General features: G+C 33.9%; 1 protein-coding gene across 5 annotated transcripts in view; it reads right to left on the bottom strand.

The window, feature by feature from the left end:
• Positions 1 to 13569, bottom strand: part of IQCM (IQ motif containing M) — a 417125-nt gene that overhangs the window by 280868 nt on the left and 122688 nt on the right. For all 5 annotated transcript variants that reach the window (XM_070257817.1, XM_070257806.1, XM_070257801.1 and 2 more), the window contains 2 exons: positions 8006 to 8093; positions 3777 to 3871 (listed from right to left, as the gene is read on the bottom strand). In XM_070257817.1, the coding sequence (XP_070113918.1) occupies positions 3777 to 3871; positions 8006 to 8093 (183 nt within the window). The remainder of the gene's footprint in view (positions 1 to 3776; positions 3872 to 8005; positions 8094 to 13569) is intronic.

Genomic DNA, 13569 nt, shown 5'->3' with positions numbered 1-13569 from the left:
GAAGAGGTTAAGGATTTAGGATTTTTCTGGTTACTGGCCATAAGTTCAGGGAGAAGACCAAATGGGTTTCAGCAATAGGAAGAGTAAGGGATGACATCAGAAAAGAAGACACACAAAATTCTAATAGTGGGGTTTTGGTGGTAAGCAGTGATTTGGAAGTCCCAAGTGTCTTGTGCAGACTGATGTAGACAGAGTTAAAAGACATACTTAATGAGATTCACCCCGAGGGTCTCAAGGCTATGAACTTGGCATGTAGGGAGAGGTAAGAAATCTTGCCAAGAGCAGAGTCTGGGGGTCAGTCCTCTTCTCTCCTGTCAATGATTGTATAGAGAGGTTTTAATATCTGAGAAGTAACCACACAGAAAAAGGAAATTTTCTAACCTTTCTTCTCTTTCACTGAGGCAGTTTTATCCTCTCCGTGAGGATTACAGATGATGAAACTAAAGCCCAGAGAATTGAAGGGATTTGTACCCAGCCACACAGAGATTTGGGCCTTATGTAATGTGGGCTTCTTTGAAACATCTCCCTTCTTCCCAGAACTTTCTTTTGAAAAAGTCTATTAAAGAGTTTCTACATTGAGGCTTCCCTTAGAATCATAAAGATGGGAAGAAAGCTTTGAAATTACTGGTGAAAGGGGTGCCTGAGGAATATCAGTTTAAGAGTGACCTACCAAATTTATTGAAATAGGAGGGTAAAAAGGCATGACAATGGCAAAAATAGTTGAATCCAAGAAGGTCAAATGATTGTGTTTACACAATAACAATGAACCTCCCTTCCTGAGTTCAGTGACGTGATAGTGTAAGTCGGTGTTGTCATGAAGTGTGTCTTGTGCTTCTAGTAATATATCCTTTCTGAAATGGTCAAAGCTACGTCTCCAAACACTAGATTTTCAAGTCTATTATGCTTTACTATATATATCTAGGGAATTGTGGCTAATAAGCATAGCTCAATTTTATTAGGCACTAGGCTGTATGTTATACACTTTACAAGCATTATCTAAAAACTTTGAGGTTGGTACTGTTATTATTGCCCATTTAACCAATGAGGAAACAATTACAGAGTGATTTAGTAACTTGGATGAAGTTTCCCAGATAGAAACTAGCAGAGCCAGAATTCTAACCTCATTAGAGTAACCAGAATAACTCCAGTGACTTCACTCAATCACTGTGAGGTAGTGCTTTAAAAAGCAAGGCTTCAAGCATTATAAGATACATACATTTATATAATATGTATATAATATGCATTATATTATTATATATTATATATAATAATACATAAGTCAAATGGATAGAAATCATAAATTTGTCTTAATTCCTATGTTCTAATTTCCTTTCCTTTTTCCTTTAATAAGAATAATTTACTTATTTTAAAAAAAGAATTGATCAATTTTAAGAGCCCAATAAATTACCATATATCCCAGAGAAAATCACAAGATCTACATTCTCTCACAATTTAAGCTTTGGTGAGAGAGAAAAGCTTTGTTGTGCAAATTTTTAGACCATAGCCTTAAAATGAACTAAAAAATTAACAAGCATAAAAGAAGTATTTATTATTTTTCACCCAAGACACAAAGCCAGGACCACACCTAGGTTATTCAAAAATAAAATCATTTTTCACATTTTACTAATAGCTTATATAAAATAAGTTGCTGGCCACAAGCCTTCAGATATTTCTGCTCTTCTAAAAAAAATGTTGCAATTATAAAAGAGTGGTTTGGCTGAAAACAAAACAAAATAAAACAAAAGCTTCACATACAACAAAGCAGTGATGAAATTCCCATTCTTATTTGATTGAAAATACATTTCACTTTAAGGAAAAAAGAATAGCTACCCTACAGCATTTGGAAATACTGATTTTTATTACAATTTTTTACACTTTCAACATGTCAACCTCCCAGCCTTCCATGACGTTATTTCAGACACTTATATCATAAAACTAATAATCTACCTAACAATTTGGTTTTAAAGCATATAAACTAAACTACATAACATCTACTGATTTTTATGGTATCTCTGCAGTCTACATATAATCAGTGTAAACAAGAACAGTAAAAAAAATAGCATCTGGTGCTATTCTTTTCAACGTTTATATTCATCGCTGTTACTATTGTATTTTACTTTCCCAAATTCTTTTTTCTTTTAGCAGTTATCAAGTTTCAGAAACAGACATACAGACAAAGATACAGAAGTATATTCCATTTGGGTGGCTTCTCCTTTTAATTTATCTTCATTCATCCATTCATTTAACAAATGTTTATTAATGCCTAATATGTGTCAGTCACTGTAATAAGTATAGCGTCTTTAGCCTCCATGAAGTGATGGTTCCATTAGCAAATATTTCAGATATTTCAGCAGAACATTTTTGCATGGATAGAACCTTTGGCAAAAGTCAAAACATCACGTAGGTAACTGTGCATGCTTCCAGCTGTCCAGCCACAATTTCACAATAATCTGTAGCTAGTAACTGGGACTCTCTCAACAAACATTTTAGAAAGGTCTTCTATCTTTTCTTTAGCACTAAACAAACAAGCCCCTGTATATTAAGCTCCATGTGTATGCAAAAAGACAAATTTCTACATTCAGACTAAAGCCATGAGAATTACTGAACCCTTCAATGAGCTAAGAAGCTCCTCTGAAAGGGAAAGACACATGTGATTTATGGATGGTATTTGAAAATAGAGGCTTTCATCAACCCTTAGGTTGATCCTGAATAAAGTCTAAATGTCACAGAATTAGTAGAACTTTCACTTATGAGGTAGTTAAGGACTGTAAACCTCAGCTTTCAGGGTTATCAGATTTCAAGATTATTATCTATAAAAACTACTTCACCCATTAGACCCTAGGCCTTATGAGAAATTTTTGACAGCATTTACTTCTTCACATAATTATTCAATTCTAGACTCAATTGAGACCCACACATTTTTCCCCTACCCTGGGGCCTCAAGTTATCTGATCAAGATTTAAAAGAATTTAAGCTGTGGACCAATTTAACAATCAAAATTTTTAAACAGACCTATTGCATGTGTTCAAGATTCTGACATTATTCACAAATATTAATAGTTTTGGTGAATATTGGTTGGATTAATGAAAACGTGTTTCATGAGCCTCCACTTGATGCTTGAATTCCTTCTATAATAACCAAAACAAATAAAGGCTGGTAAAATTGTAGTTGAATAAAGGAAATTTTATGCAAGAGTGTCTTGAGAACCCAGGAGGAGATTATTCTGCAAATTTAGAAAAATTCCTTCCAAAATCAAAATAGTCCCATTCCACAAGAGTTTTTCTCTTAATGACACCCCGAAGCTCAAAAACATGAGTAACAAGTTAAAAAGAGGGAAAACTACAAAATAGTTTCTTTGAATCTATAGCCCCTGGGTCTTCAAACAACTCATCAAGCTTCAGAGAGTTTCTCAGTCACATTTAAGGAACTTTAAAGAATTATCTATACTTTCTTTTGAAGAATTATGTATTTTTTTAAAACAGCAACTCAACTATAGAGATATTTTTAAAATTATGAGAATTTATCCTTATAATTTCCTAAAAGCTTCAATATTCACACGCATTTTAGAAAATCCAATCTCTCAAGTTCAAATAAAGAAAGTTAAAACTAATTTTTAGTAATTGTTTCTGAAATCTCTTTATCTTTTGAGACAGTATTTGAAATGAAATATAAAGGAAATGACTGTTTAATAATGGCTGTTTGACTTTGCATTTTAAATAAATGCAAAATAATGAAAATCACTGAGTTGCTACCAACATTTATGCAGTGAGACTCACCATTTTCTTCCAGAAGCCCCACAGAAGAGGAGGTCATGGGTCGTAAGAGCATGCCATGTTTGATCATGGGGAAGGCATAGGATGCGTCCAACATTCTGTTTCCAAAACATAAAGTTAGAGCTTTGAATGATTTAATAGACCCTATTTTGTAATACAAACTTCCAAAACTAATGCTATAGGACTAGAGGTTAATCACAGAGAGAAGCGCACTTGTCTCCTATCAACAGAGACTACACCTATTGTAGAGTAAGGGGCACATAGTAGGCCCTCTATAAATATTTATTAGTGAATGAAGACAAAATACTGCCAAATTTTGCTTGCTCTAAGTATGGATAACAAACAGGAACATTTTCTTTCTGAACAAAAAAATCTAACAGAAAACAAAAACATGAACATGCATCATATCTATTTCTTCTCTGTTTTGCAGGAAATTTTAAGTAACGTGTTTTCCTATCATGACTTGGAGAGTTTCAACCAAGTCGGCTGAATCAACAACCAGGCACCATGTAGAAACTTTACAAAATGTAAATAAGCAAAAGGAGAAAATAAAAATTACCACTAATTCACCCCCCTAATAATTGCAAACCCTGAAATGCTTCCTATATGACAGGCACTATTCTAAGACCTTTATGTTCCTACCACATTTAATACAACAAACCTCTGGGTATTTACTATTATTATACCCATTTTATAGGCAAAGAGACTAAAACATTTAGGGGTTAGGTAGTATATAGATCAGATTATCCTAGCTAGAAATGGATGGAGCCAGGATTTGAACACAGGCAACGGGGCTTCAGGAACTAAGCTCCTTATTACTACTTTATACTGATGCCATTTGTCATGGTTAACATGTGTAACATATTCTACACCTTTTCTATGTTTATGTTACATAAATGTACGTGAACTTAGCTTATTTTGCACTTTATATCATGAATATCTATCTTTGTAAACGTACAAAGATGCACATTGCTTGTTCGGCCCACTACATAGCATTCCATTGTATGGATTTAACATACTGATGGTTTATTTACCAATCTTCTTTTGCTGGATATTTGGGTTGCTTCCATGTTTTTGTTATTTATAAACAAGGATGAAAATCTTTGAAAATTCATATTTGTGTACCTGTCCAATTATTTTCTTTTCTTAATGTAAATGCCTGAAAATGGAATTGCTAGTTCAAATGTTATATATAAGTGTTATAGAAATCTTACCCATCAAAAAACTAGAGTCCATGAGGGAAGAGGGTGTGCCTGTTCTGTTCAGAGTTTTACATTAGGCATGCAGTAGGCACTCAATAAATAAATGACTGACTTATAGGATCCATTAGTCTAGCTGTCATTCATGTGATCACACCTAGGCAGTTGGCCAAAGAACTGAGGTATCCCTAATATGACAGAATCACATCACCAAGGGAAAATATGAGAGGCTGGAGCATTCAGGTAGTTTTGCAAAACTCCATTTGAAATTCTAGAATTTATTTGTATGCCACCAAGAATGGGGCCAAGATACACTGATCAGTTGTAGTTTGCTTTGCTTTCTTCTATCTGGTCCATGCTTAAATATTATTTAAATCTCAAAATTAGAAGCATTAATTGCTTTTTTCAATGATTCCCTTTTAATGGAAGATTCTATAGAAGTAGACCACATCTCATCCACTTAAGCCAAATATTTTACAAACACAAGGTGAAATGGCAGAGTCGTTTCAACACGAACGTGAAATGCCATGAGGGATTCTATCATTTTATAATATCCTCATTCTGTTATCAAATTATCAGAATAATCTAAATACAATTTGTCATGTAACAGAGGAAACTCCCACTGATCACAAAACTAGGGGAAGAAGTCCAGGCTCACTTGCCTGAATTATAGAATGCATTTACAGAAATGTAGTTGTCATACCCTCAAATGCACTAAATATTATCAACTAAAAAATTAGCTCTAATAAACAAGTGAATAATAAGTGAATTTCCTTGATGAAAAATTAACATTTAGAATGCACTCACATTTATCATTATTGTCATAAAAAGGTATGTTAATGTGTGATAATTAATCTTTGAAGTTAGAATTCAAAGGTACATGGAAGAACTTCACTTCCTTAAATTTAAATTTGAAAATGCAGAAGTATTCAACTTTACTTTCCCTCTGCAAGTCAAATAAAGAGAAATTTAGGAAAGGAAGAAGTCATACATTTATAAGATTCTATCATATTTCTTCATGTATTGTCCAAGGAAATTTCTTTTGTTGGGCCAATATTTTCATGGTCTACCCTAAAATATTATGTGTCACCTTAAAATAGTATTTTCCAAAGCATCTACAGGGAAATTGTAAGTAGATTATACACAGCTTCTCTCAGAGGGGTCTGTTTGTCTTGAACAGAAACCTTTGAGAGTCTCAGAGTTGGGCAATTCATAGTTACTCCTAGAGCCTGTCCCTGCATTGTTAACCATCCCTTACCTGATTCGCTGACTGATTCTATTTTTCCTTCTGTTGCTTATATCCTCATTGCTAAGTTTGCTTATCTTCATTATGTGGTGAACTAGATTTCAATAAAAATTTTAGTCTAATGGCATTTTATTTGTCTAGCTAAGAACAAGTTTTCTAAAACCCTGAGCCACCATGTCCCAAAACTCTCATTTGTCTTTCCTTTTGCATTCTCATCACACTTCTAAAATTAAGGAAATGAAGCTAACTGCTAAGGTAGGAAACAAGTTACCACCATAATCTAGCTATAAATAAAGACAAAGCAGCTCTGGCAGATTTAAGTTAAGGCTTTGTCTGCCCTGGTGTCATTGAAGTACATGCACTTGCTCTTAATTTCAAAGGGTGTTGATCTTCCTCATTAAGCAAGACACGTTTTCATTAAAAATGGGAATTTAAGGTGTCAAGAGACCTTTATCTTCCACAAGTTGCGGAAAAAACAATTTTGAGAAATATTCAACTCTCTTGAGAAAGAGATACTGAAAGATATTATGCCTGATCAGATTTATTATTAACGAGTGTTCCACTGTCCCTATTACTCCTCCTTGGATTACTAGCCCCATCTAAATATACTGAAAATGATAGTTTTCAAATTAGTTCAGTTTACTCTTCTAGTTATTATAAGCTTACTTGAAATTCTAAACTGTTTGGTTAAATTGATATATTAACTACTCTTTTAACAATTCCTACTCTGCTAGACCAACCTGGGTCTTGGGTTAAATTAAGTAAAGGCAGAAAGGAAATTTTTAAAAACTAGTAAATTCCCAACTTAATCATTTCCTTTGCAATTAACATCTTCTCTTACCATGGGTAAAACCAAAGCCTCAGTATTAAAGCTGCACCTGTAATCCACTATTCCAAATTTGAATGTTGATTACACTTCAGCCAAGAAAGTGGTTACTTCTGAGCATGAATCTTCAAGTGTGAAGCATAGTTCACAAGATAAATTTTGGAAGATCCATGACATTCTTTATGGCCATAGCAACATTTTCTCAAATTTCTATTATTTATAGCTATGCCAATCCCCCCAAATTTATGACCATGTTATATAATGAATTAATGTAAAATAAGCCACTGAAAAACACATTTTAACAGAGCAGTATTTACATTTTATAAGTATAACTGTCCCTACAAAATGTGCTGACGGGCCTTTAGAGGTTTTATCTGTAGCTTTAGGGCCAACAATCACATACACAATTGTAAAGTTACCTTGAAGATGATGATGCTGTTTACCGGAATAACTCAGAAAAGTAAACTGACCCATATCCAGACACCTTTGAAAAGCAGAAGCAATGCTCAAAATTCCTGCCTTCAAACTATGCTCTGTAAGATCAGCCTCACCTTCTGTTAGAAAAAGCCTAACTTTAAATTATTAAATTAAAAAAGAAAAATCATAACTTAACTCTGCTCCATAATTGCTGCAGATGAGTTATTAAAATTCCAAACTTATGTAATATTATCATAAAATATGGCATTCTTCTCAAGAAAGCCACAAATTGGATTTGAGTTTATGCACTGTAAAACCCAGATGGTTTGCTTAACTACTCAGACATCCTCCAGTTCAAAAGTTAATTGAACTGAAAACCAAAATTTTGATAATTGATATGCTTCGAGGGACTCAAGCAGAAGGATAAATTAGCCTCATGCAAAGGGTGTTAATAGACTTGAGAAGCCACAACAATTGGTCAGAAAATATTGTCAAAGTAGAAGAAAAGTATATTTCTTCTATAGGGTAGCTAAGTACACATTACCTGGACTTCCCATGATGCTGTTTTTCTTTCTCCATTTTTTTACTCACTGATTCAATATTAGTCACTATTTTACCCAGTTTAACTTGTTCTGGAGTTTAAAAAAAAAAGAAAAGCTTTAATTGTATACTATTAGTTTTCAAGTTCTAAGTGCATTTTTTGAATTAAATTGCAAATCACAGATTTTTTAATAACCAGAGGTACAATATTTTTTTAAAAAATTACTAACACAAAGATACTCTAAAAACACATTTGGGTGTTTTTCCCCCCATGCTCCTCAGATGTTTTGCAATTACTAAAATTTAGGGCTGAAAGTAGAGAGTAAATGAACTGCATATATCAGAAAGGAGATAGCTCCCGGAGAAATGTCGGCAACAGCATAGCATATACCAATGAATACAAACAGCCTCGTTTATACATACCAGCATTATCATCATCATCATCATCACCATAAAGCTTAGTTTTTATAGGAGAACCAGCTATTTTAAAATAATTTAGCAATCATTAGTTAATGTAAATAGGAACACTGAGTGCTCCAGAATCTCATCCATTTGATAGAGAGGAAGACTGAAGTCCAGCAAAGGCAAAAGTTCTGCTTTTAAAAAACAATCTAGTACTTCGAGACTAAAGCGTGATCTACATCAATATTTTTTAAATACCTATTACTTTCTATTTTGTACAGATAATGGGACGAACATAGTTTGAAACATTATAACAAGTTATTAAGTCAAATATCTATTAAGCACCTTCTAGCTACTAGCTCAGGTATATCACAGATATGGAGAAAATATGAGATGAAACCCTCTGTTTTAGAAATATTTACAAACTAGTTGGTGTGTCAATGCTAACAAATAGAATAGCACAGCTGAATGCATTATGTAATTTAGATTTTAAATGTATAACATGGAATATAAAAATTTGGGAGAAATGGAAAACAGAATGTTAATATTAATTGACTATTTATAATATACCAGGGGTTTTGGTTAGCATTCCCTATGATACTTAAGCCTCTGGACCTGTTGTTTGGTGGTTTTTTGGGTTTGTGTGTGTGTGTGAACTACTGTGATTATTCCTTGCTACACGTGAGGAAAGCAGCTTACGAAGATCTTTTAAGTTAAAAGGTGCAGTGCCAGGACTCGAACCTGTATTCCTCTGACTGTAAATTCACCCTTCATCAGTCTGCTCTACTGTTCCCCACAGTTCATGGGGCCTCAGGTGACTAATCAGCAAAGGAGAGTAATTTCTGTATTGCTTCCTTTGGAAGGTGACTATAGAGCTCAAAAGACACACTCTACGTAAAGATACACGGTAGGTTGAGAAATAGCATATTAAGGTGAAGAAGTAGAGAAAGAATTTAAAAGTTTGAGTCTTAAAAATAGAAACATCTAAAAGCATTTGCCTTATGCTAAGTGCACTAATTGCTGGATATGGATTATCATATTTTATTCTCACAACAACTCCATAAATTAGATATTATTATTATCCCCGTTTTACAGATGAGGAAACTGAAGCAGAGAAATAGAGATTAACTTTCCCAAGGTTATATAGCTAGCAGTAGGTAGAGTCGATATTCAAACCCAGGCAGGCAGTCCCTGAGCCTGCATTCTTAATCACTATGATACTCAATATGCATATTTGCTTATTTTATTTATTTAAGGAATATGTTCTTAGTGAAAATTGCTATGCTAACTCCTCGAGAGGGGAGATGTAGGATATAACTTTTAATAAAACAGGATGACCACGCTCAATGGACAGTATGACTAACAGTGACCATCACTGCTGAAAAGTGGAGAAAAATGATGGGGGAAAGCAAAATGTATGCTCATTTTGAGAAAAAATCTGTTAAAAACTTTGAGCATAATCCATTTAAATGCCCTATAGAGTAGCATTTAAATAAATCATGTTAGGTCTATATCCAAAATAAAAAATAAGTGCAGTTATACCCCTAGAAGAAGTAGTATAGAGTAAAAGCAGATTTCTAGAGAGGAAGTTAAAGCATATGAAAATTCAACATTACTTCTAATTAGCTTAGATAAACCTTTAGATGGGGAATCAGACACTGTATGACTTAGGGCAAATATACTCTCTGTGTTCATAACTATTCCCTTTATGTAAAATCTAGTCTCTAAAACAATTACACGAAACTCTAGAATTTCAGTTCTGGAAAATAAATTATACATCACTTCTGGTTAGAATAATTAGCAAATGAGAGACAGACAGAGACTGGGAAAAGAAAATGTAGGTAAACCAATGAGTATTTGGGGGTTTTGTAATGAAATCAAACAAATGGAACATAAGCATTAGAACTGCCAACTAAAGGACTTTAGTCCTTAACTCTGTTTACGATGTTTTCCTCCGAGGTCAGCTGGAACCAATCATTCATTCACCTGTAATCAATCATCCATTCAATTTCCTTCACTTCTGACTATTTCACCTGTCTCCTTCATGGGCTCATTTTGCTTTGACCACCTCCAGCTGTTGTTTATGCCCACAGCTCCTTCCCTGCCTGCCTTCTAACACTTCACTTGAATGATTTGGTCCACCCCCATGGCTACATTTATCATCTAAATGTGGATTCCTCACAAAATCTGTGTATCTTGGCTCAGACCACTGTCAATTGCCATATTTGAATAACCAACTATCTCTATACACATGTCCCAAAGACATCCCAATCAACGTGTCCCTCTCACAATTAATTACACTACCATCCATCCATAAACCTAGAAGCCACTTCTACTACTCACTCTCCCTCAATCTCCTCATACAATCATTCATTAAATCCCTTCCATATTTTCCCACTCACACTGTCTCCACATAGACCTTTATCATCTCTCCTCTGAAACACGAATAGTTTCCTCACTCGGATTCCTGCCTCCAACCATGTTACCCTCCAATCCATCCTCCATACTTTCCATAAATAATCTTTGCTTCCCAAATTATGGGATTTTAAACTATCATTGTATCATATTTTTTAATTTAATTTCACTGTAATCAGAGAACATGATTTGTATAATTCCAAATTCTTTGAAATTTGACTCCTGCTCTATAGACCAGTGTATAGTCAATGTTCATAATATTCCATATTTGTCTGGAAATAATGTATATTCTCTCATTGTTGGTCTAAATTTACCTAATAAATCACGCTTGTTAATTTAACTGTTTAAATCAAATACTTCATGGCCTTAGTGAAATATATGTATGCACACACATATGTAAGTATGTGTACACATAAATTTTTTGCTGGACCATTTGAAAGTAAGTTCAAAACAGCATAATATTTCACCCTTAAATACTTCGTCACATAGCTCTTAAGAACAATTACATCTCCTACATATTCACAATACCTACCCCCAAAATTTAAAATTGATACAATAATATTATCTAATATATTATCTGTATACAAATTTCCCTAATTGTCCTCCAAGATATCATTCCTAGCTTTTTATTTTTTCAACCCAGGGTCTAATCAAGGATCACATATAGCTCTTAGATCTACTTTAACCCATAATTGCCTTTTCCGATATGGTAGCCACCAGCATATGACTCCTGAGTTCTTAAAACATGGCTACACTGAATTAAGATGTGCTGGAAATATAAAATACACTTTGAATTTCTAAGATTTACTACAAACATATAATATACCTGATTAATAATTTTACGTTAATTACATGTTTAAATATTTTCACATATTAAACTAAATAAAATATATCATTGAAATTAATTTTACCTGTTTCTCTTTACCTTTTTTAATGTGACCACCAAAAAAGTTTAAAGTACATTTGCGGCTTGCATTGCCTTTCAACCAGACAGCACTGACCTAGAAGATTCCTCCCACCCTTTTTCATCTTTTTTCACAAAGATATTCTTATAGGCAATCTGGATTCTTCTCATTGTTCCTTTAAGACTACACTGAAACTAAATATTTTTGATAGAAATGCACATAAGTGATATGATGTTCTTCCTATTACATCACATAAAAATTATTGCTAAATTTGACTAAGGTGATAACTGCCAAATGTTTCCACTATAAAGGTATATTTTCTCTTTGCAATTAATAAATAATTTCTGGCTGATACATTGAGTCCATGTTAATATTCTGTTTCCCAACCACTTTTCATAAAAAATGTTTCAGCATCCACTAATAACTTATAAAACATCAAAACATTAAATTTCATATTTAAATTATTATATATTTATTTCTAAAATTCCTTTGGTTCTTTGTCAAATCTTCCTGAACATCTACATAGTCTCTACTTCATTCATATTTTTATACTTTCACTTTTTAAACATATTAAGCATACTTATTTTCTATTCTATATCAGACAATTCTAATCTCTATGGTCTTTGTAAATGTAATTTCATTTTGGGGGAGCTGGAGGTCAAAGTCTTTCACTCATAGGGGCTAATTTCTTCATGCATTTTGTGATTTTTTTTAACTTGTAAACTCACATTCCATAGGAATGGGAATTATTTGCAACCTGAGATTAAGATCCATTCCTCAAGAAACAATTTGATTTTCCTCCAGGAAGTTAAGGGAACTTTCAACTCATAATAACATTAAACTAATTTCTCACTTAGGGATTTATGAGATACTGGTAACGTGGATTCTGATTCATGTCCAGGTGAGCTTGTTTGTGGTTATGAATTACAACTTTTTTTCTTCTCTTAGAGCCAAGGATGAGATAGTCAAGTTTCTTTGTCATATCCTTCTTACAAACCAAGGCTTTTTATTGTCCTGGTTTAGTCTTTCACTGACATCATCACTGTTTTGGGGGGAGGGTCTCAGATTTTGGGGAGTCTCTGACCTGACTTCCCACCTTGCATGTGCCAGAGGTATTTTCTCTGTGCCTTACCCATGCAAGGTCCAATGAAAACGAAAGCTCAAGGCCACCAGAGATATGCAGAAACTGCCAAGAACAGAAGCTGGGCTCTGGCCTAAGTCTTTAGATTTGTTGTTCTGTTTCTTGCCATTGTGGATTCTCAAGTGCTGTATAAAAATGTCTTGAATGAAAGAATGCCTGGAATACTCTTCCCCATTTTGCTAGTCATTCACATTTTAAGACGCAACTCAGGGCACGCTATTTGGTCTATCTGAACATTGAAACAATTTGCAGCACTCATTGTTCACTTGGCCCACTGCCCCTTTTATTAGTCTATCAACCCTGTGATGATGTGGACTGGGACGTATTCCCCTTGAATCTTCAGCACTTGATTATAATACCTAGTGCATTCAGCAGACTTCATTAGATGAATCAATAAATAAAATATTTAACACCTCTTATTCAGTTACATAGAATTTTAATATCACTACTTCATGTTTGCCAGTGACATGGATTAATTTCTGTCAATTTTTTTCTCAGATACAATAGATACTCTATACATTCCTCCTTCAACTAATTACCATTTCTCCCCTAACCTTCATAAACAATCCCTATTTCTCCCCCTTCCACAAAAAAACAAAACAAAACAGGAGCTCTAATTCAGGTGGCTGAAAGCAGCCAACCTGAAATAGTTAAACTGGGCCAATGTAAGTTACCAGGAACTAGTTTTCTAGAATTTAGGGTTTT

The sequence above is a fragment of the Equus caballus genome, chromosome 2 (assembly GCF_041296265.1).
Source record: "Equus caballus isolate H_3958 breed thoroughbred chromosome 2, TB-T2T, whole genome shotgun sequence".
In the NCBI taxonomy this organism is placed as follows: domain Eukaryota; kingdom Metazoa; phylum Chordata; class Mammalia; order Perissodactyla; family Equidae; genus Equus; species Equus caballus.
Note: the sequence above shows the minus strand (reverse complement) of the source record. Positions and strands in the feature narration are given on the sequence as shown.